Genomic DNA, 22419 nt, shown 5'->3' with positions numbered 1-22419 from the left:
CAAATGCTAAAATTATTGTTCAGGACAGAAAACCACATTAAAAATCCCTTAGGAAATCCTAGAGAGATATCAGACTGTTTTCTCATGTGTGGTATCAATTTGTAGCTTGTAAAGTTGAAGAATTTGCTTTCTACAGACATGGTATTTTCATTGGGTTGGATGACAAACTATGTTGTGATTTCTACTGCTATGCTGAAATTATGATTTATTTGCCAGTAAAACCTCTGTTGGGCTTGTCAAAAAAAAAAAGAAAAAAAAAATCAGAGATATAATTTCTAGCCACAAGCATGTAATCTGATAGAAGCTCCCATGCTTGTTTGTGTGTTTGTAGGAGCAGCTCTGAATTTTAGTGATAGAAAATCCATGCTAAAGCAGCGGGACCTAAGCCTGTCCCCGTGTAAACAGTCATCACTGTCAAGCTGTGCCAAAGCTGTGTTCCAGGATGCTCCCGAGGAAAGGTTTGATTCTCTTTCCGTTACTCATTTGGAATGCTGCCACTGACTGCAGATGAAGCCATTTCCAAGGCTGCCATGCACTGCACGTTATCTCTGGGTCAGAGCTCGGGCTGCCTGCTTTGTTTTAGCGGTGTGTCCACGTTCCACAGCCTCTCCACCCCAAGCCGTGTGCACACCTCTGCTGAGCAATTGGAGCTTGGGAACAACAGCAAACCACAAGGGACTTTGTGATGGGAGCATACCCAGCTGTTGCTTTATGATTCACAGGCAAACCTGAAGTTTGGGATAGAGTTGTGGCCTGCTTGGCTCCTGGGAGGATTTTAGGATAAGCCTCCCCTTCCAGGTGCAGCTAGTGCCTCCTCTTTTCAGAGGGCTGGTACCAATGGGGCTGTTCTCAGCTGGGAACACATCTTCCCAGCAAAGGCCAGAGCCTCACAGCAGAAGCACTTTTCTCCTCTGCGTTCCTGGGAGGCAGGAGGCATTAATCTCTTCCTGAATGTGCTTTTAGTTGTTGTTTCCCAGAAGCAGATCAGATTTACTCTTTTTAATGCGATCTGCATTCTGAATCACTCTGAGAGTAAATGGTACTCGCTACCTCCATGTTGAAACATTAGAGCTTACAAAATGTAGTAAGGAACCAAAGCCAGGTATTAAATACACAGATGCTTAATTAGGAGCATTAAATAGAGTTATATTTTTTATATTGAGCTAGTTTAAATATTGTATATTGATGCACTTGAGAACAGATGTGCCTAGATAATTATTGTAAATAGAAAGAGTAATAAAAAAATACCTTTTACATAGCATGAAGATTATATTATGAATTTCATAAATGAACAAACAGGAAAGACAGAAAAACTAACCAAGAAGAAAGTGTTTTCTCAGAAATCTACATATTTCTAAGAATTTTCTTAGGTTTTTCCAATTTTTCCATACAGAAGTTCTGGATTCCTTCATGAATTTAATTGTTACAGTTGAAAAATGATGAGGGCAATCAGATCAGTTCTATCTTCAAGAGAAAGAATTATTATTTACTTGAACACAGTTCCTATTTCACCCTTCCTGTTACCACAAACATATTCCCTGAATAATTATGAGCACTGTACTATGTATATAATCCATCTCCAAGTCAGTAAATACAATGTCCTCAAATTACAAAGAGGATAATTAAATTCTCTAAAGAACACTGGTATTTGAACAAAGCCACAAAATAGACTTGGAAATGCAGACCTGTTTCTCCTGCTCACTCCACTGCCAGCTTACAGAGCTGCAGTAGAATTCACAGTCTGGTGTGGTCCAGAACACTTGAAGTTGCATTTTACCCCTGCTGTTGAAACAGGCTCTATCCTTGTGCAGCTGTTAGTACTCACAAATGCCAAAAAGATCTTCAAAATATGAAATGTGACAATCCTGAAGTTCAAAAGCTTTGAAACAGAATCAGCATATAGATTTGTAATAGGAATAATATCTATTTTTATTAGCTAATAGCTATATGTGTTTTCTTCTGTTTGCACAACACTCATCTTAGAATATATTTACTGAGTAGATGATTACACTTTTCTAAACAGGTGCATTTTCCCACTTGCTATAAAGCCATGTCCAAACATAATCTGTGCTGTCATAAACCATCCATTTCCTAGTGTCAGCCTAGAAAACATTACCAATGAAGAAGCAAGGTTCAGCTCAACTTCCATCCCTATACTTTATATTCCCTTGGGATTCTTGCTACAATACTTCTCAGGCCATACATAATTTTTGCTTCAAAAAGCAACACCCATTTCTTTTATAAGCCATCTGCTCAGCATGTTAGCAAAATCCATGCACCAGCTTCCCAGCAGCACCAACACCTGCTAACAGGGGATGGTGTTTCAGGCAGATATTGCCAGCCTGTCACAGCTTCTTATCTCCTCTCTCTCTAATCTTCAGAGCACTGTCTGGGATTATCTCCTGGAAATCAAATGCCCAGCAAGATGGCTAGTTACTTTTTTATGTATCAGCAAATATGCACTTGATTGAGTTCATTAGTGCTGTAAACATCTTTTATTATAGAGATCAATGTGAATTTACAAGCTGTAGCAGTATGATATTGACATAATGTAGCATTTCATGTACTATAACTTTTTATAGTCCTCAACACTCCAAACATGCTCTGGGTGAAACTCAGTACTGATGTAAGCAGATACCATAACACCAAGGCTATCCACAGACTACAGCCAATTATCCTCGAGCTTAATGAGGCTCCTTTGGTTCAGAAATGATTTTAAACAGCTTTAAGATAGGAACACTTCTATTTTTAGCCACACAAAATATCATTTTGGAGCATCTGTATCTGTTTAGTAATCAAAACTTGGAGGTTCTTTTTCAAATGTCTTCAAGTTTCCATCTGCTGTTTGCCTCTGTTTAAGAAAGGAAGTCCCAGAATTTCAGCAGTTTGGAGAAACATTTCCTTTTGTTGAGCAGCCATAGAGAACAAAATTATTCTCCTGTATGAAGGCTGTGAGATGAAATGAAGCATAAATTGAAGGAAAATGGAAACATATATCTGTTGGTCAACTAAGTTACCATGGTCATCCAGGAAATAAAACCAGTTTTTGTAAATATTCACACACTGGGGCAAGTTCATATAATGTTATAAATACTTCTGCTATTGCTGTCATGCAGGCCCAAGTAGAAAGAGGGGTGTGAGCTGCTCCTCCTTTGCAGTTGGACACAGTAATGAAAACATTATTTTAAGCAATATGGTCAAATATGAGGAAAGTGGGCATGAGACTTCCACCCCAGCAAAGTTGTGATCTTTCCATGCATGTCCTTTCACAGTGTAAAAGTTCTCAGTATCTGTTCAATCCATGCCTTACCAAATACAAGCGGAAATTCCTCTATATAGGTTTGTTGAAATAAGTCTGAAGTGATTGGCTCATTACTTTCATGTAACAGCTAACAAATATTTAACCCATCCATTTATCATTTTTAATGGCAAAACACATTGCAAATGGTAACTTTTTCACCATTATTTGAATTTCACTAGTACTTTTAATGCTTTCTAAAATGAAAATTTTAAGAAAATTTAAAAATCATGTAATCTAAAAAAGTCATATCAAAAAAGGTAAGTGGAGTTGTCACTTTTGTATACTCAAAGTACTCTTTCTCATATTCTTCTTTCATTACGTATAAATATTTAAACAGTATATATTTATGTCACAACAGAAAGTAATATAGAAAACAAGAAAAAACCTGCTGCCAGAAAACATGTTTATTTTTTCCATATATCACAAATTAAAACAGACTATAAGAGCATGAAGCATTCAAAAAGAAACGTGCAAAAAGTGTCTGTTAAAAAATCTATGTCTGCTCATATAGGTAAGGCTACCCTGGATCTGTCTGTCCCCAAATGACCTCGCTTTTCCTCAAGGTCCCCAGCTTTCTGAAGACCACACGTTGTTCCACTGATGTTTACAGGGGTTGTCTAGGCAACCAGATAAAACAGAGATTTAAAGGGGCCTGCCCTGTCTGTGCTGTGGGCTCCAAACTCACATCAAGGAAAGGAGCCCTGCCTGTAGAGAAACACAGCCTGGGGCAGGAGAATCCTCCAGATTTTAGGCAGTCCTTTCCTACAACTGCTTGCTGTAGCAAAGAAATAAAAGACTATTACAATTAGACTTACATAGACATGGTGAGTTTTGATTCAGATTATGGATTGTAATTTTTTTACTATTATAGACAATATTAACATAATGTGCATTTCCTTAGGATCTCATTGGATTTTTATGTCCAAGAAGTGACAGTGACAACATTATTGAATGACTATGATTAATTATTTCAATTATGGTAGAAAACAGAGACCCCATTCAAAAATAGTCCCCCATTGTGATGCAGCTGTACAAACATATATTAAAAGACTGTGTCTGGACCAGAAGTCTGCAAATTACTGCACTCAGAGTCATCAGGGAAAAGACAGCAGCACACATGGAACACTCACAGGCAGGGATGAACCTGGACAGTGTGTGTATTGCCAAGATTGTAACAAAATCACAGTTTCTCCTAATTAAAGCAAACTTCATCTCTCCAAATGAGATAGGCTACCATCTCCTATTATCTTTCTTAAAAGACTATGTTGCATATTTTCCTGTTGCATGAGGCAAGTTCTACAATTCTTCTATAATTATTTTCTGTTCTCTCCTGCACATGTATGTGCTCCAGCTGTCCTGCCTTCATTTTCTTCTCTCTACCATTTTCAAACACTCTCTTCTGTCCTGCAGCCCAGCCTTTCTCTTCCCTCCTTCCTTGAAATCCCAGCTGCCGTAGAAATCCTTCTCTCCAACACCACTGGAACTCTCAGAAGCCTTTTACTTCTAACTGTATAACCTTAAAATTTGTGGATGAAAAAGCCCTCTCTAACTGGTAAGTATTGATATTGATTGTGTTATTAATATTTGCATGTTAAAGGATTCATATACAAACCATTTAGCTCCCCCTTCAAACAGACAATAAATTGAAAAAAATATTCCTCCCTTTCATCCAGAGTGAAAATGAACTTTAAACCTGGATTTAACATTTCTAAGAAATTATAGGAATCAGTTATTTACCCAAGGACCATTTCTAACATGTCTTTTGTGCCTATTCAATATACTATCCTGTGCTAACTTTGAGGAATGGATATGGCCAATTATACTCTTGTCTCTTCAGTAAATTGATGCAGTGTTATTGCAGAAATGAAAAAGAGGATGCAATCCTTGAGATAGCTTATGAAGAGTAACAGGCACAAAACTAGAAAACACAGCCAGGCCCAGTGTTGCAGGTAACATCCTGTTGTCACTGATGGCAAAACTTCATTTGAGTATGAAGAAATCAAGATTTCATTTGAGACTTCAGAAGAATAGTTTCTCATCAGTAATGGCTTCTATGGCCTTTGCTCCTGCTTGTGTGTGCCCAGGGGATCAGAAATCTGGTTTGTCTTGTCAGTAATGATGAGGAAAGGCCCTGACTGATTTAAACATATCTTCATTTTTGTTCAACACTGTCAGTAAAAATTAAGATATAAGGTACCAAATATTTGGAGGAGGTGAGGGATGCAAAATACCACCAGACTGTGCTGCTGAATTCCATTGGTTTTGTGAACTCTTACAAAATAACAGTTCTGGTAGTAAATCTGCAGTACAGTGAAGGGAATGACCAAGTAAATGGAATAGAATGGCAAACAAAACAAACAGAGGCCAAAAAGGATAGGAAAGAAGAAAAGATAGAGTGTGAAATTAGAGGCATATAAAGTCTTTGGAGGATAGAAAAGAACATTTTTTTGGGAGGAATGTAAATATAATTTATTTTAGCAGTATAACAAAAATTAAAACTAGGAGGGACAAAAAATATCTGATTAAATCAGACTAACTTTTACTGTGATAAAGTAGATGGAAGGGAAGATTTCTGAGGAGAAATATCAAAGGGAAGCTTTGATATCTAGCTACTTCAAGTGATGTACACTTATAATACCATCACCTCTGAGTTAAAATGTTGCACCTGAGCATAAGAAATAAATGCAGATGTTATCCCCAAGACATATTTCTATACATCCTCTGTTAGAGACCTTGATTGATTCCTTTTACCTGAAGTTATTTGAAAGGAATTACAGCATTGGAAATGAGAAATGCTTGAGGATAATTTTTATATGTCAACATTTATTGGCTAATATATTACTTGGGAATGCATCTACTCTTTGCAAAAAAGAATGGACTTCTTTCTTGTAAATGTGATGGTTAAAATCATAATACTTAATACCAATTTAAAAGCCCTGTCTGTCACATTCATGTGCAAAAACTGTACTGCACGTGGTTACCGTCTTTTAAAATGAATTTGAAAAATAAAAGCTTCACTGGAAGCATTACATTTATTTCAACTATTATTAGAAAGTTACCTCTATATTTCAGATGTGAAACTGAGTTTAGAGAAAATCTGGCTTGGGCTAAATGCAAATAGAAGTCAAAGTTCTCTGTTTCATGAGATTAAAACAATGCTTGAAAACACTCAACTTCTCTTTCTTGGTGAATCACCACACATCTATCAAATATACAGAACATCTACTGAAATCAAAGTACAGTCTGACAATGGCTTCTCAGGCTCTGGAGATGAGGGGGAAAAAGTTTTACATTGATATTTGCATTACAACCACTTGAAATAACCACTTCTTCTTTGTGCTAATGAGAATTAAAAAGTTCTTCTTGGCATGCACTGTAGATATTTTTCCTTTTAGCTTTGTGAGTCAAAGACAAACAAAAAGAAATCCAAAAATAGTAAATAAACTTTTAATCCAGTTTTGGCTGCTTTTTTTTTTTTATGTGGAAAGTGGCTAAATTTGACTCTTTTTTTCTTGCATGGATTTTTTTTCAATAGATTCACCCCTATGAATATGATATTATTATTGGTTTTGTTTATTATTTTTCCTAATGGCCTAAATATTCTTTTAGCAATTCATCTTCCTGGCTTGTTAGTGTAAGGAAAAGACACTGCAGGCACCTGACTGAAGAACATCTGCTGAAACCCTTTGAGCTGGAATGACCACTCATTCATGGCACTAGCAATATAAGAAAATATTAAACAAAAAAAAAGACACTGAGAAGAAATTAAAGCATTTAAAGGCTCAAACTCTGGAAATAGCAGAAACTACTGGAAAAGAAGGCAAGACGCTTCAGTGTACATCTGGAAACAGTAAGTGTTATTTAAAAGCAAGTCTATCAGAAGGAGGTTTTCCTTCTGAAAATAGCAAGTGCTGATGCATTTGGCATATTTAACACTTCTCAGCAATCTAAGAAAAGAAGGATATTCATGAAGCTGGTACAAAAAATGAGAAGTATTGCATTCTAAATAAAAATGAAGCATATTAAAGTTATATGCTTTGGTCCTGAATGTTTAGAAGTGTATTTTACTTTATAATATTAGGATGACAAGATTATAAGATTATATTTACTATATAAGAATGAGGTGCTAGAAGTGTACGATAAAGTGTGGCATTACCTTGCCATAGAGTAAGATCTATTGAAGATTTTTAGATTTAAAAAAAAAAATGTAAAGCCTTTCCAACTTTAAAGAGCCACTGGTTTTCAACAGAAAGTGGAGCAAATAATACAGAAATAGACTCCTGGGAGAAGCAGGCTCCAACTGAGGCAATTTAGAATCTGCCAAGGAACTAGTACTTGAATATTCAAGTGTTGGACTGGACTGTACTTTGGAACCTTAGATATTACCAAGAGCTGAAAATACCATAAGACAGAGATATCAGAGGCAGAAAAACACCCTGAGCTGGAATTCCTGAGCAAGGAATAACAACACAAATAAAGCAGATGGAAGACTCTGAACATTAAGCAAAACCTTGTATTTGTCTTCCAGGTGCCAGGGGTCTGAAGCATGAAGAAACTGCATGTTGCTACCTTGGGTGATTGTTTTCTGTAAAATAAAAACACTTGCAGCAAAAGGTTATGTGTGCAGAAGAAATAACAAACATAAGAGCAAATGGGACATATTACTCTCATTAGGCATATATGCACAGCTCCTAGTCTTTCTAGGAACTGTGCTGTAACTCTGAGATAAAAACAGCAAGTTGTAGAAATATAAAGGGGTAAAAATACAGGTTTATGAAAGTGATTTTTTTCTATTTAAATGTGCTTCTAGAAATTAAAAAAGAAAAAACCAGGAAAACCATCTTGGACAATTTTCCTATTTTTAGATGGCACTGCTAAAGATATTGCAGCAGAAAAGCTTATTATGCATTAAGAAAATTTCCAGCTAGACTTCTTTAACCAATACAGTAATATGTGACAGAGGGACACAATTTACAGGACATACATTTGAGCAGAATACAGTGAAGCCTAGATTTAGATGTGAGACTACTAGTTCCTCATCATTCCTCACTTATTGGGTGCAGAGTATGTAGGAAAACTTGCTAAACTGTTTGAACTTTCTCAGCTAGAATTAAAATGACCTTCAGGTAACCTAGCATATTTCACTTCCAAAGTGAGTTAGGCTAAACTGAATTAAGGTCATTTTTAATTCTGAGGAAAAATAGACACTGAGGCATTTAATATAGCTTAGCCTACTTTAAATTAACAGTTGTAATTAACTTAGAGATCTCTGTAGAAAAGACCTAAAAAGATAAATTAAAAACACCACTGTTTTTGTTTTTTGTTTTTAATCTTCTCAGTTCTGTAGAAGGTGATTCAGAGTCTTAATATACAGTAAAAACAAACAGTATAATATTGATCACCTCTCAATTATGGTAAACTTAAGTAATTAAGGATGTTATCCTGAAAGTGGCTTACTATATAGTTTTTTTAACAGCTTTGCATTTTTTAATAACTTTGACTACACAAGTAGTATTTCTATTCAAATCTGTGGGAGTAAACTAGAATCAAATATCAGACAAGTATACCATCAACTCTGACTTTGGTTTCATTCCTGCTATAGTTCATGTGCAGCAGTAAAAATATGTTGCTAAACTACTAAAAATACAAGAAAAAATGTGTCTTTTTTTTTTTTTGTTTGTTTGTTTTTGTTTACCTTCCCCTACTCAATATGTACATAATCAACTTATATGGAATAATCTGCAGAACAATTATAAGCAACTGAAAAAAAGTGCTGCTTGGCTGATAGCAAGAGACTACACCCACTGCCAAATGATCATAAGAGATAAAGGCCAAGAACTGAGCAGCTGGACTTGCCCATTAAGGCAGTCTGTAGCTTATCTCTCAAAAAAACATGTCTGTTCTGCAGGACATTGACCTCAACACAGCACCTCTCACCTCCTGTGGTGAATTATTATGTAGCCAATATCCATAGAAAATTTGATCAAATGCTCTCTTCTAGGGGGTAATACTGACAGCAAAAGCATAGAACCTTTTTTGTTAAATTAGGTCTAAAACATCAAAAAACCCCTCACCTTGAAGCTTTATGGCTCTTTAGAGGCTTGTGATGAAACATAGTTAAAAATCAGTAAGGGAATATACAAACTCTTTTCTTCTGTTTACATGGGAGATTTTTGACCAGTGGCTATCTTGGGAAATATTTGAGAAACATCTAATGCCAAGAAAGAAAGGGTGGCAGTGGTGAAGTATTAGCTGCTGGTGTAAACTTCCTTTGGAGTTTTTTGCTTTAAGTCTACCTAGTCACACTGAAGGAAGCCCAAGTTGCCCTTAGTTAAGACTCCTTCCAAAATAAATGTCCCTCAAAATTGTAACATCCATGGTGTGACAAACACCTTCCTGAGGCTCCAGATTCCTTTTGGATTCACAGTTGAAAAGCATCAAAGAACATTTTTCAGGACATCTGAAACTGGCAGAGCAAGTCCTTGGCCAAGTTGCTTTAGTTTCATAGTGGATTCAGGGCCTAGCCATCTCAGATATTGTAGAAATATGATGTAAGTCCTTTCACTTCTCTCTGAGTGGGTGGGTCTTCAACTGGAATGAATTTGGCATCAGTGGATTAAGCCTTCCCTGCAGAAGGATGTAGTTTATGGCTGTCTGTATAGCTAGTACAGGGAGCAGGGGAAATTGCTGTACTCCTGCTTTCATCCTTTCCCTTAGCACATCTACATGACATAATTGATACATTCTTGGCAGGTCTGAAATTATGCTGCAGTGATGAATATTCCTGTTTCTGGGTCAGAAGCTGTAAAATTTGGAAAATATCTTCCATATTCACAAAGAAATACATATGCTTCTTGGCACGTTAGCAACCTGCTAGAAAAGCATCCCACACTGGCAGAACAGGGGTTAGCTGAGAGCAGGAAATGTGCCAGTAGCCTGGAACAACCCAAAAGGAAAACAAGGAGTTAAATGCCAAATATATCATTCTGTTTAGGAGAGAGAAGGAGGCTGCCAGAGGTATTCAAAGATGCAGGAGTGTGGGATTTTGGGAAGAGCCGTCTAATTTGGTATTCAAAGCCCGAAGTTTACAGGCACTGCTGCAATTGTGAGGCAGGCTGGCCACAGAATGAGAACCCCAACTAAGGCAGGTTCATGGTCACAGCTCAAGCAGAGCCTACACCCTCAGGCTAAGGATGATCAGTGTGGATGGGCTGAACCATCAATCTGTCTATGCCAACCCCTTGCAATGCAGGCACACCTCAAATTTGAGAGAAGAAAATGAAGATGTGTAATGATTTAAATTTAGTGACTTGTTTCAAATGTGTATTGAAAACAACTGCTGTAGTTGCTACAGAAATGCCACTATCTCATCTAGAAATCAGAATGGTTATGAAGTGAAAGGATATGTGGCTCCAGAAGTAATTACCAGGTGATCAGATGATTTCTACTAAAAACACCTGAGAGTCTTTAATCTAGAAGAAATTTATCCTTTTTACCTGAAATGACCCTCTCATTTTTAGTTGTAAGTCTGTGTAGGGAAAAATATGTGAGTTTCATGAGGGAGCCATACATCTGATACAGAGCTTTAGGCTTTATCAGAGTGAAGGATTGGTCTTGCTAGGATATTCCTAGCTGATAGTTCCCAAGAAATATGTTAAAAAATGGATGAAAACCTGCTGAGAGTTACTGAAACAACATCATCAAATTCATACTGCTAAAACTGCTGAGTTGACTTTCTTAGAGTATATTTTTTAAAATCTCATATAGATCAGCAAAACAAATGAAATTTGAATTTTCAGATTGGACCTTTAGTGAAATATATTAACAAACACAAACAGAACATTTTTCATATTTGCATTACTTTATTTTTTAACCAATTGTGTTGATAGAAAGAAGGTAAACTACTTGTGAATAAGTAGTGATATGAGGTATTTCAGCATAAAAGGATTTTATATAAGAAAATTCAGGAAACTAAAGATTAGGACTGGAACAAGAGTCTGAATGCTGATTGTATATACATAATATCTATAATCATCGGTATGTTTTGCAATTAATCAATGGTTATTAACTTGTTAATACAGCATAAGATGTGTGAGTAGTGTAAATGTGAATACAAACATTCATCCCTAACTCTTTATTTTTGGTATCTTTGCCTACACATGTAATGCTAGAACCATGGATATGGTTAATTTAATATTTCACAGCACTGTTGAATTATACTTGTTACGTTTCTGTTAAAGAGAGCATTTGGGTAAAAACATTGATGCAAATCCCTCAGTGCTGCATGTGCATTGAGCATGTGGTTATTTGAGAACCAGTGTCATTGCATTGGTGTACACACACACACACACATATAAATATATGTATATATGTGGTCTGGACATGTATATGTAGGATTTTGCTGGAGTACATGCAATGACCAGCTGATCCTTGTCCCCCAAGACCCAAAGGGCAGTAATGTCTATTGGACCTTGGTGGATTCCCACATATGCAGCCTTTGCAGCATAATTTGCTAGCGAAGGGATGAGCTGTAATGCCAGGAATATGCTAAAGGTGCTGCAGCAAACCTCATTTGTTAGTGATGCCACTGCTGTCTTCTCAAGGATATCAAAATGCCTGTCAGCACCTGGATGAAAATCAGCTGACTCAGACTCAATGTGGCCAAAATGAAAACTATGGTGGCTGGAGCAAAGAAAACATTTAAAACTGGGATAAGATCTTTACCTGAGATATAATTTTCAGATATTTGTTTAAATACTACAGCACCTGAGTTCTATTTTTTGTCATTGTATGAGTGATCAAGAGGACAGATGACAAAAGTACCCTCTCCTTTTCCCGTGTTTAAGTTCTCCTTCTGTTGCAGATCCAGCCATTGCAATCTACATGCCATTCCTCAGCAAAGTGAATTACTGATAACTTGCTGAACCTCTTTTTAACTGCATAAAGAATATTTGGCAAAATGAGACAGCCCTCTTCAATAGTAGCTGCTTCACTGCCCCTAATGGTTTGCAGGTTATATCCTCATGATGTTTGAGTCCTGTTTCTATCTTCAAAGCAATAGAGACCTGGCTTCCTCAGAGGCAGCTTCTTTAATCATAGAAACACAGGTACTCCCCTGAAGTAAGCAGTATACTACACATCAGGATAATGCAATGGAACAGGTGAAGAAAATCAGGAGAAACTCCCTTAAACCAAAAAGTTCATTGATCAAACCTCAACTTACAAAACAGCAAGATAATTCAGGTAAGTGCTCCCAAAACTTTGCAGCCATATAACCCAGGCAGCTTGTACAACTGTCAAGGCAGACCACGCACTGGCTAGATCTGCCCAGTGCTCCCATACACTGTACCCACTGCACAGGCCTAGGAAACTGGGAATTTCCTAGAAGTGTCTACTTTAATGTGCATTAGTGTGTGTGTACAAAATCCTGTCTTGTAGTAAGGTAATTCAGCATTAGGCTGTGACAGCATGTGCTTTACCAGCAGGTAGCCCACAGTGCTGGGAGAGGATTTTGATAACCCCAGAGAAGGATGGTAGCCAGAACAATTCCTGCAGCCCTGGGGAAAGAATGCTGCCAGGAGAGGCTGGGTATCACATACATTGTCCTGGCAGAATATATGCAGTTTGTGATCTGTAAGATTAGCACTTCTGCTCTCCACTCTCTCCACTTTAAAGCATGTAAAATAGAGCCTTTTTTGATAAGCATTTCCTTCCAGAGCTAAAACACTCAAAGTGTTTCACATGATAAATATATAAAGAGAGCTATCATCAACTTGAAAGTCACAATACCGCTTGAAAATGTGTAGCTGTAGCTATTTATGATGGGTGGCAGCAAAAGGGGGGGAGGAAAAAAAAAAAAACCTTTCCTGGCAGCCCGCTTGCTTTCTGCGGTTTTTTTTTTTTTCTATAGTCTGGTGAGCCGTGTAAAAACAGTCACTGAACAGGCGGCAAGTGCGAGTTTCCTCCCGTCGGCCGCCGGGGTGCAGGCCCGGCCGGGTGTCCTGGAGGATGCTCAGGGGCGCGGGGCGGGCGCAGCCGCAGGGCCGCGGCCCGCGCGGCCTCCCGGGGTCACCTTGGGCTGAGCGGCCTCGCCCCCGCTTCGGCCGCGGCCCCGCGGGCGGGCCGGGCCGGGCCTGCCCTGCGGCAGCGGGGGCGCTCGGGGGCCGCCGCCCGCCAGCCCGGGGGTGCGGAGGGTGCCGAGACCCCGCGGGCGACGGCCGCGGGCACCCGTCGCGCCCGCCCCCCTGAGCCACTGCCGGGCGAGGGGCGCCGCCCGGGGCTCCCCCAGTTCCTGCCCTGGGCCAGCCCCCGCCCGAGGCGGCGGCAGCGGCCCGGCCGTGGTCGGCTGCGCCCCCGCGGGCGGCGCAGCGGGAGGAGGCGCCGCCCCGGCCGTCATTTCCGCCGAGTGCGGGGCGGGGGAGGGGGCAGAGCGCTCGCCTCCTCCTCCGCGGCGGCCGGAGACACAGAGACCCAGAGCGGGGCCAGGGCAGCTCCGCCGCCGCTGCCGCCGCCGCGCCCGCGGGCCGCGCCGCCCCGCCAGCCGAGCCCGGCCCGGCCCCCGCCCGGCATCCCTCCCGCCCCCCGCCCCGGCCCGGCCATGGGGAACGCAGCCACCGCCAAGAAGGGCAACGAGATCGAGAGCGGTGAGTGAGGGGGACTCGCCGCCGCCGCCTCCGCCCGGCTCCGCTCCCGGAGGAGGGCTCGGGGCCGGGCCTGGCGCGCCCGCCCCGCGTCGCCGCCGCCGCAGGCCCCGCGGCCTCGGGCCGAGCCCTCCGCCCCTACAGGCCCGGCCGCGGCCTGCGCGGCGCCGCGGGGAGTTCGCCCGACCCCGGCCCCGCCGCGGGGCTCAGCGGGCTCTCGGGAAAGCAGCGGGACGAGCCCGCCCGCGGCCGCCGGGCCGAGGCCGCCGCCGGGCCGCGCGTGCTGCTGTCCCGCAGCAGGTGTCCGTCCCCGGTGGAGGAGGAGCCGGCGGCGGGGCCGCGGTGTCGGCGGGCAGGTGTCGGCGCCTCCGCCAGCCTTCATCCTCGCCCCGGCCCGCTCGCTTTCCCCACCCCCGAACACACCCTGCTGGCGGGGGAGGCCTCCCGCCCGCCGCGCTCCGTCTGCGGCGGGAGGGTTTTTATCCCGCTGCGGGGAATGTAGGTCAGAAACTCCCGTGCTCGCCCGGATCGTGCAGCCCCGGTGACCCCGCGGCCGTGCCCGCGCCCCGCGGCGCAGCCCCAGCCCCGCGGCGTGTTTACATCGCTCGGGAGCGCGCTGGGAGAGCCCTCGGTACCGCGTTGCTCTCCTGAGCCCTGAGTAAAATGGAAGACAAAAGCATTGATCTGAACTCGTCATGGCAGGGAGCTTTCTGCTGGTGTTTCTGTTCGTTTGTTTGCTTTGTTTTTGTTATTTTGTTGGGTTTTTTTTTTTCCTCTGAGTATTTCAGCACAACTTTCAACAATATAAAGCCGATTCATTTGTTGGGAAGAAAACCCTAGACTTTATTTTTTTGCATGTTGACTTACTTCGTTTCTACTGAAAAACTTTGGGTATGTTTGTGATGGATAAGAGTAAAGACAAGATGTAGCGAGCAGGCAGTTGTGCAAGCTCAGTGTTGTGACAACAATACCCTTTGTTACTGGAAAATCCTAGGGCATTGAAATGGAAATAACTTTAAAAGTCGAAGTTGGGGGGGTTGTTGGTTTGGTTTGGTTTTTTTTTTTTTTAGTTGTGGTGAGGGTTTTTTTGTTATTTTGGGATTTTTGTTGTTGTTTTTTAGGGTTTTCTTAGTGTGTGTACTTTTTGTGTATTTACTATTGAGGTCTAGGGGTAGAAGCAGGTAACCCGATTTGCATAGGCCGGGTCCTGCCCACACAGCATTCCTCTGGCTTCCCAGGGATCTGCAGTGGGCGCTTCCAGCTGTGGAGCAGGGGCTCTGGCTGACCTACCCAGTTCTGATTGTTGGGTTCACCTTGCAGTTCTTCTGTCTTAGCTCACTATTATTGTAGACTTCACAATCCAAATCTGTTACGAGTATTTTACCGTTATTGTTTAGTGGTTTTATTTTTTTACTTGAGTGCATTAATTTTGATGGGAAGTATTTTGGCCTAACTATAAAGATAAGTATGGAGAGGGTGGATTGTTTGAAGTACTTCAGATGACAAAACACCTCATTTTGTACTTAATGGTAACTGTACTGCTATTAGTTTGTGCAATTAAATAAACCCTACAACACACAGTGTTTACTTTCATTTTAATGAATTCTCATATTACAAAATAGATATATCATAATTTTTCAGGTTGCAGGAGTTTCCTTCAGAACCTCTCTCCCCCTTTGTTAGTGTTTAAAAATGAAATGCTGCTAGAGCCATCAAGCTCAGATGTTTAATTACTCAGTATAGTTAGCAGCAAAATTCTGTAATGATACAACTCCTGTAACTAGGAGAAAAAATTGGTCATCATTGACATACTGCTGGGAAAGACCAGGATTCACTTACCATGGAAGATTGATAAGATATGACTATTATACAACTAATTAATTATTAGAAACAACATTTGGTTTACTATCAGTGAATGTTGATTGTCATCTATTCATATGATACATGGCAACCAAAAACTAAAGAAATATGAGATGGAGCTTTAATATTTCTGAATTATTTATTTGCGTTGTTGAACCAGTTTTCTAGTTTTGCACATTAAGCGTCATCAATAGCATGTGTTCCAGACGACAGGACACTGAAAATGAAGTTGTTTGAAGGGCCAACAGAAGAATATCCAGCTTAGATTTCTAAAGGTGGTGTTATGCCTTGATTCATGCATAGAGCTTATGGAATTGAATGGATCAAGGGCATGCTGAGGTCCCTGGAAGAACAATGAAGGGTAACGCAGCTTCCCCTGATAACTACACTTACTAGTTCATGAAGTGTAATTTGAGACCTCTTGCAGTGTCTGTGGCCAGCACGGTAAATGCTGTTCACCCTGCTATGGCCCTTGCATCCCTCTCATTTATTGTAGCTTTCCATTTATAGTCAAATGTCTTTAGTACTTGTTACTTCACTTAGGCAATGAAGAGGAGTAAAACCATGAGTATGTGAACACCAGCAGCAGATGAGAGGAAAGGTTTTGGAGTATTTCTGGGCTGAAGTTGCAGGTGAATGAAATCTGAGTGGTGGTGGTTTCTTAAGCTTGGTCACCACAAGAGTGAATGGGGCTTGTGTAGCAGAGAGGACAAGATACATTGTGTGCACAGAAGCTGGAAAGGAAAGCTTAGATGGAATCTGTTATGGGATTATTTCTATGGCTGCTGTTCCACATTCTCCTAAGATGTGTTGGGTTTTGACTTGGAGGACCAAAACTAAAAGCTGTCCTTTGGTAACGAGAAGCATCAGGGTTCTAGCTCCATTTTTAGCTTTGTTTTAGATGTTTTCATGGTTGTCCACAGCAACCTACAAATTCTGAGAGCCTTTTAGAATAGTAATATAAGTGTCTTTCATTTGAAATCTGGAGAGAGACAATTATGAGTTGCCATAAAATTTACTCTGATTCCTCGTCCTAATATTCATTTCATTATTCTCTTCATTATTTGTTGGTTTTTTCAGCTGCTCCATTTACAGTAGTTGAGAACTTTTACAACCTAGAAGTTAAAAATATCAATATGTAGTAAATTTCATTTTTTAGAAAAGGCCAAATTCTTAACTTGTTGCAGTTAATGTGGGAAAATGTTAGCTTTATTATTATTCATTATCTTGGAATAATTTGTGGAAGTAGCATGAAACAGAACTACAACACATCTGAGGTTTAAAAAAGGTCACATAACTTTTTAGTTCAGCAAGTGAATCTGTTGCTTTCAAAATCATTGTTAATTTTCAACAAAACAGGAAGGCTTTAACTTTACTAGGACTGCTTTCTAAACTAGAATGTATGTCAGTTCTGCAAAACTATATACTTAGAAAGTTTTGTGTGTTTTACTTCAGAGAACACAATAATACAGATTTTTTAAAGTAATCATGATGTACAGCTCTGAATTATTTGCCCTATTAGACATGCAACAGAATTTCATACATGATAGCAAGAGGTTTGGCTATAAATTAATAGTAATCCCACTTGTAGTTTTGTTTGTGCTTTTTGTTGGATTATTTTGTTTCCCCCATTGCCTATTCCCGTTCCCCCTCACACACACAGATTCAAGAGTGCTTAGGTGTGATGTTGTCTGTTTCTGTGTAACCACCAGACTGGCTGAGAGACCAGGTGACTACAATACACTCTTAGGGACTGAAAGATTTGTAAATTTTCTCTTCTTCCAATAGATCTTGATGACATGGCTTGGCTTCTGCATTTTAGTTGCTGGGATTCAGGTGGTCTTTGCTGCTTTTTCTGTGGCAGTATGTGGTAGCAAATTGCTATCAAAATGTATTTTAAAGGGAAACTATACATGATTTTTAAAGCATAATTCTGTACATGTATCTTCTTACCTGGTAGCCAGACCTCTGGTTCTATTAATCCAGCATGATTTTACTAACTTTGACTTCTGTGGTCTTTAAATAGCCAAGTACAGCATGTGTGATGTGTATTCTGCATGTGAGTTTTGTGTTCATTCACTCCCATTTTTCCTCAAAGTGTTCCCTACAGTATCTTCAGTATGAGAGTTCCCATTATACTCAATTCTTTGCTTTTGAACTCTTATAATTTGTAGAAAGTTTAAGTAGTGCTCCTTTGAAGTGTACTTGACAGGAAGATGCAGCCTTCTACTTTTTCTTTTTCCAGTAGATTTTAACCTCCTCTGGGTACATTTCTTAAAAACTGAGGGTGGGGTTTTTTTTCATATTTTCATGTATATTCACTGCTGGGTCATTCTGTTGTATTTTCTTGCTGAAGACCAAAAGAGACCACAATTGTATTTCTTGTTAAGACTAGATGAGGCAAGGCTTTATTTATCACTGCTGGCATTGGTTAAATTAAAATTGGTGAAGTAAAGGTGAAAAGCTCTGTATCCATTGCTATCCCAAGGTAGCTGATTCCCTGTCACTTTTCCAGAGGCTCTTGCTTGAGTGTTTTTGATCAGAGATTGTCTTTTTTTCTTTTGCTCATTATGTTTAACACTCCAGTTTTGAAATGGGTATCTTTTGGAGCCTTGTTCTTGGATCAGAACATCAGCTAAAGTATGTATTGTATAAAGAGTAATTTAAAATGTGTATTGGAGTGATGCTGGAATGGTCAGCATGAATAACATCTTTGAACAATGTATGCAATTTTTCTTTCCCACTATGTTGGGGTTGTATCATCTATTAATCAGGTAGGTTTTGGCAATAAGAAAATAGGAAATGGTTGTAATTACTTGCTGAAGAAATACCTGAAAATCCCTCTGCTGTAATCACCAATGTAAGACTACCAGTATGCATTGTGTGAAGAGAGGTGCCATCTGAAAATTCTGCTTTAATTAAAACCAAAATGCTTTTTCACAACTTGGATTAGCAAAGAGAGAGGTTATCACTCATTAAACATAGCCACGTGGTGGCATAACAAAAGGTCAGAAGGGCTTCCAAGTGATAAATTGATTTGTATTTAGCTGTTGTGGTTAGGCCTTTATTACAGGCTCAGACTACTTTAGAGACAGAGTATTTTAAATTACTTGGCATTCACTCTTTGCTGGGTTTGTTTGTTCATCTACCCATCCACATTTGTAGAAGTGACATAATCAAAAGTAATATCTTGAATAATGCTGGGAGTGCTCATATTCTTTCAAGTCACTTTGTTCCTTAGCCTAATTAGGGCTGTGCTGTGCTGCAGAAATGAAGCCTCTCATTGGTACAGAGAGCAGAATGTAAGGATGCAGCAGTGCAGGATATGGTGTGAGTGGAGGGCCCTGCTCTGTTCCACACCAGGCTGGCAGGGAGTCCTCTCCAGACAGTGAAAGTTCTCCTGGAGCTGACACATCCCTCCTTTGGACAAAGCTCCTTTGGAAAGGCTTTTGGACAGCTGTCAGATTTTGTGGTTTGCCTGCATCCTTTCTAGACATCATAAAGGACTTGTTTGTCCAGATGCTTTTTTTTTTCTAAACTACAGCAGTTGGTTTAATAAAGAATATTGTTTCTGCTATACAGCAGGTGAGTTCCAGATCAGATCTGATCTAGAACTGGATCTAAACGGGTTTGTTTTGTTTTATTTAATCAGTGCTTCTAGCATTTAAACTTGCAAAGTTTTCAGTGTTAGGAACCTTGAATGAGTGGGGATTTTCCTTATAAACTTGTAGAATTGAGGGCTAGAACTTGGTAAAAAGTCTACCCTGCAGTGCTGCTCTCAAGCTTTGTCTTTGTTTCAGGTGCAAGGTGTTATTTCATAAGCATTTCCTTCATTTGCAGTTCTGCTTTTCTGTCCCCTGCTACTTGCTTTTCTGCCTCTGTGCCCTCAAGTGTGCTGGAGTAACTATTTATGAGACAACAAGGTGAACTGAATTTGAGCTTGATCTAGCTTAAAAATAACACTGCAGAAAAGGGAAAGCAGAAGGGACTTGAGTTACCTGTATTTGGCTTCCCAATGCAGTTCACTGCAGCCACAGCAGAGCTGTACCAGTGCAGGTGGGATGTGGCACAGAGAAGAGGGTGGATAGCAGGCACCAAATGGGAGCTGCCTGACCTGCTGCTGCTGCCAAGAGGAGAGCTGTGGTTTCAGGCTGTACTGTGAGTATTTTCCTACCATAAGCAGTTTCTCTGCTGTGAGGTAGAAGTGCTTCCTGGGAAATGGCAAAGAGAACAAAGTAGCAGCGGAGCTCTGAGGAGGTAATTGAAGTGAGGAGTATGTTGTCTTAGAGTTGCAAAACTAGAAGATAAAATCACTTTGTTTCCGATTTATTTTCTTTTTAACCTTCCCCTTCAATGGTTGGAAAGGATTTAGAGACACATTTTATTTCTTTTTGTTATCCTGGTGTTCAGGGGGGCTAGTCATGAGCTAGAACCCCATTTTGTTTGTATAAACATACCTTCTTTGAAACTCTTTTGGGAAATGAGGTAAATGCTAACGGGAACTGAAGGTGAGACTTGGTTTGTGTGGCAGGAGAATTGGGATGCAGCAGTTTAGAGGGTCTGCTCTGCAGAGAGCTAAAGGGAGCTGCTGCCTTTTGAGCAGCCCTGAACAGGAGTCTCTTCAGGGCTCATTTGAGCCTCTCTTTGGCATCTCCCCTGCTCTTTCTTCCACATCTCAGCAGAATCACATCCGCTCAGAGTAAGGTTTCACAAAACAGCTGAGCCCATCTGGTGACTTGCACTGTTGAAAAATCAGGTTTTATTCCTAGACCCTTCACAAGTCAGGACTCAAGGTTTCTCCAGACCATTGTTAAGGTATTTTACATAGGCAGAAAACAATGCAGGTTTTATCTCTTTGGGTTGTCCATAATTATTTTTGCACTCCAAATCAATTCACTGAGGTGTCAGATGGCAAAAGACAGATTCAAAGGAAGCATTGAAAGCACCATTGACGATGAAATGCTTAGGTGGCAAGAAAAAGGAGTCTATATTTTTTAGCATTAAACTCTTTAAAATCTCACTCTGCCAACTTCTTGAAAAAAATATTACTCCAAACTACCACTTTATCATCTGCATTTGTTTATATTTATAAGAAATTCAAGACTTCAAGTTTTTTGATGAGAGATGTTAGCACCTATCAGTTGGACATCTAGAGCTATATGGAGGTAGAGAAAAATAGAGCAAAACATTGCTTGCTTTTATCTCTACAGTTGTCATATGGATCTTTAAGACAATAATATTTTAGAAGGATTCTTTATTTTTAAGATTTTCATTTTGTATCTATTTGTTTGTTTTGTTTGGGTTTTTTTTGTTTGTTTTTTTTTTTTTTTCCAATTTGCTGTTCGGAGGAAGAAACATAACAAAGTTTTTATTTCTTCCATTAAATTACCTTCTGGTTTTTCCTGCCCAGAAGGAAGAGGTGTTTGCTGGCTTCTGGTAGAATGACTTCTGGTATGTATTCCTTGTTAGACGTGTAGCAAGGGTTAGGCTAACTTCTTAGCATTATGTTATGCAGTAAAGGTGTGGAAACGCCTTAGTGTTTGTTTTTTAAAGCCACAGTTTTTGTGACTTCTGAATAAACAACCAGTTTCTCTACACTGGTATGTCATCTGTCTGTAGTTTTGAGCAATAATTGTGGTTTTAGAAATACTTCTCAGTAAATCAAGGAGGCATATAAATGCACTCTACATATAAGAGCTAAATGGATGTCCATGTTCTGAGAAAGCAAAAGTCTTTTCTATGGCATAGCTGATCTTTACTAAAGAAAGCCTGATGAGCATTTTGAGCCAAATCTTCCCCTTAGGAAGGGCTTGGAGAGGTGCTGTTGTACTTGCACTGACCTTTTTTCTTTAGAGAGATACAGTATTTCTGTTATAGACTAACTGTGAAGCAGCAAGATATCTTACCTGTGTGTCCTTTAAAATGTTGCTAGGTGAGTGAATATATAAACTGCTTAGTGCTTTGTAAGTGTTATTGTTAGTTTGTTGTTCCTCTGCCTCTTGTTAACTTGTATTCTTTTGCTAAAATACTGTAATATTTAAACAGAGGACATCAGGAACTTTTTGTTTCTTTTGTTTCACTCAGGTTAAGCTGCTTCCAGGAAGTATGTGGTCATTTACATACTGCACTTTCTGCTAGCACTTGTCTGTAAACCCACAGACATCCACAGCTGCCATGTGGCTCAAGAAATTAAAACAAAGGAAAGTGTTTTTTTGGCAAGAAGGTGGAAACTGGAAAGATAGAAAAGACTGTTACTTTGCCTGTGCCCAGAAACAGTTTGCTTTTCCCTCTCACAAAATGACATAATTGATGACATAATACTCTGCTACTTCAGTAGTTGCATTGTTATAGTGATTAAGGTTAGTTTTGATTACTATAACATTAGGCAGTTTGAAATTCTTTGTCTTGTAGCAAGCAGCAGTTACAGTTTTATGGTGTATGTAGATTGATTGTTAAGCATATGATAATCTAGCCTTACTTTGCACAGGGCAAAATTGTGATTTGACTGCACCAAAGTCTATCATTAGATAAAGTTTTTAATGCAAATTATCTATATTTAAGCATTTTATTAACTGCTCCATAGATTATTGTGGAGGATGGAGGTTTTGATCAGGGTTT

At 40.0% G+C, this 22419-nt stretch overlaps 1 protein-coding gene across 2 annotated transcripts in view; it reads left to right on the top strand.

Moving 5' to 3' along the window:
• The first annotated feature begins 337 nt into the window (after positions 1–337).
• PRKACB (protein kinase cAMP-activated catalytic subunit beta) overlaps positions 338–22419 on the top strand; it is a 78218-nt gene continuing 56136 nt past the window's right edge. The window contains exons 1-3 of one of the 2 annotated variants that reach the window (XM_063165821.1): positions 338–458; positions 4712–4853; positions 6911–7151. In XM_063165821.1, coding sequence (XP_063021891.1) covers position 7151 — 1 coding nt within the window. In that variant the 5' untranslated portion in view covers positions 338–458; positions 4712–4853; positions 6911–7150. Of the gene's footprint in view, positions 459–4711; positions 4854–6910; positions 7152–13867; positions 13945–22419 lie in introns of those variants that run through there. The other variant, XM_063165819.1, reaches the window with a different exon arrangement.

Source organism: Melospiza melodia, chromosome 11, assembly GCF_035770615.1.
Source record: "Melospiza melodia melodia isolate bMelMel2 chromosome 11, bMelMel2.pri, whole genome shotgun sequence".
Lineage (NCBI taxonomy): Eukaryota > Metazoa > Chordata > Aves > Passeriformes > Passerellidae > Melospiza > Melospiza melodia.
The sequence above is the reverse complement of the archived record's forward strand: the minus strand, read 5'-3'. Positions and strand labels throughout refer to the sequence as shown.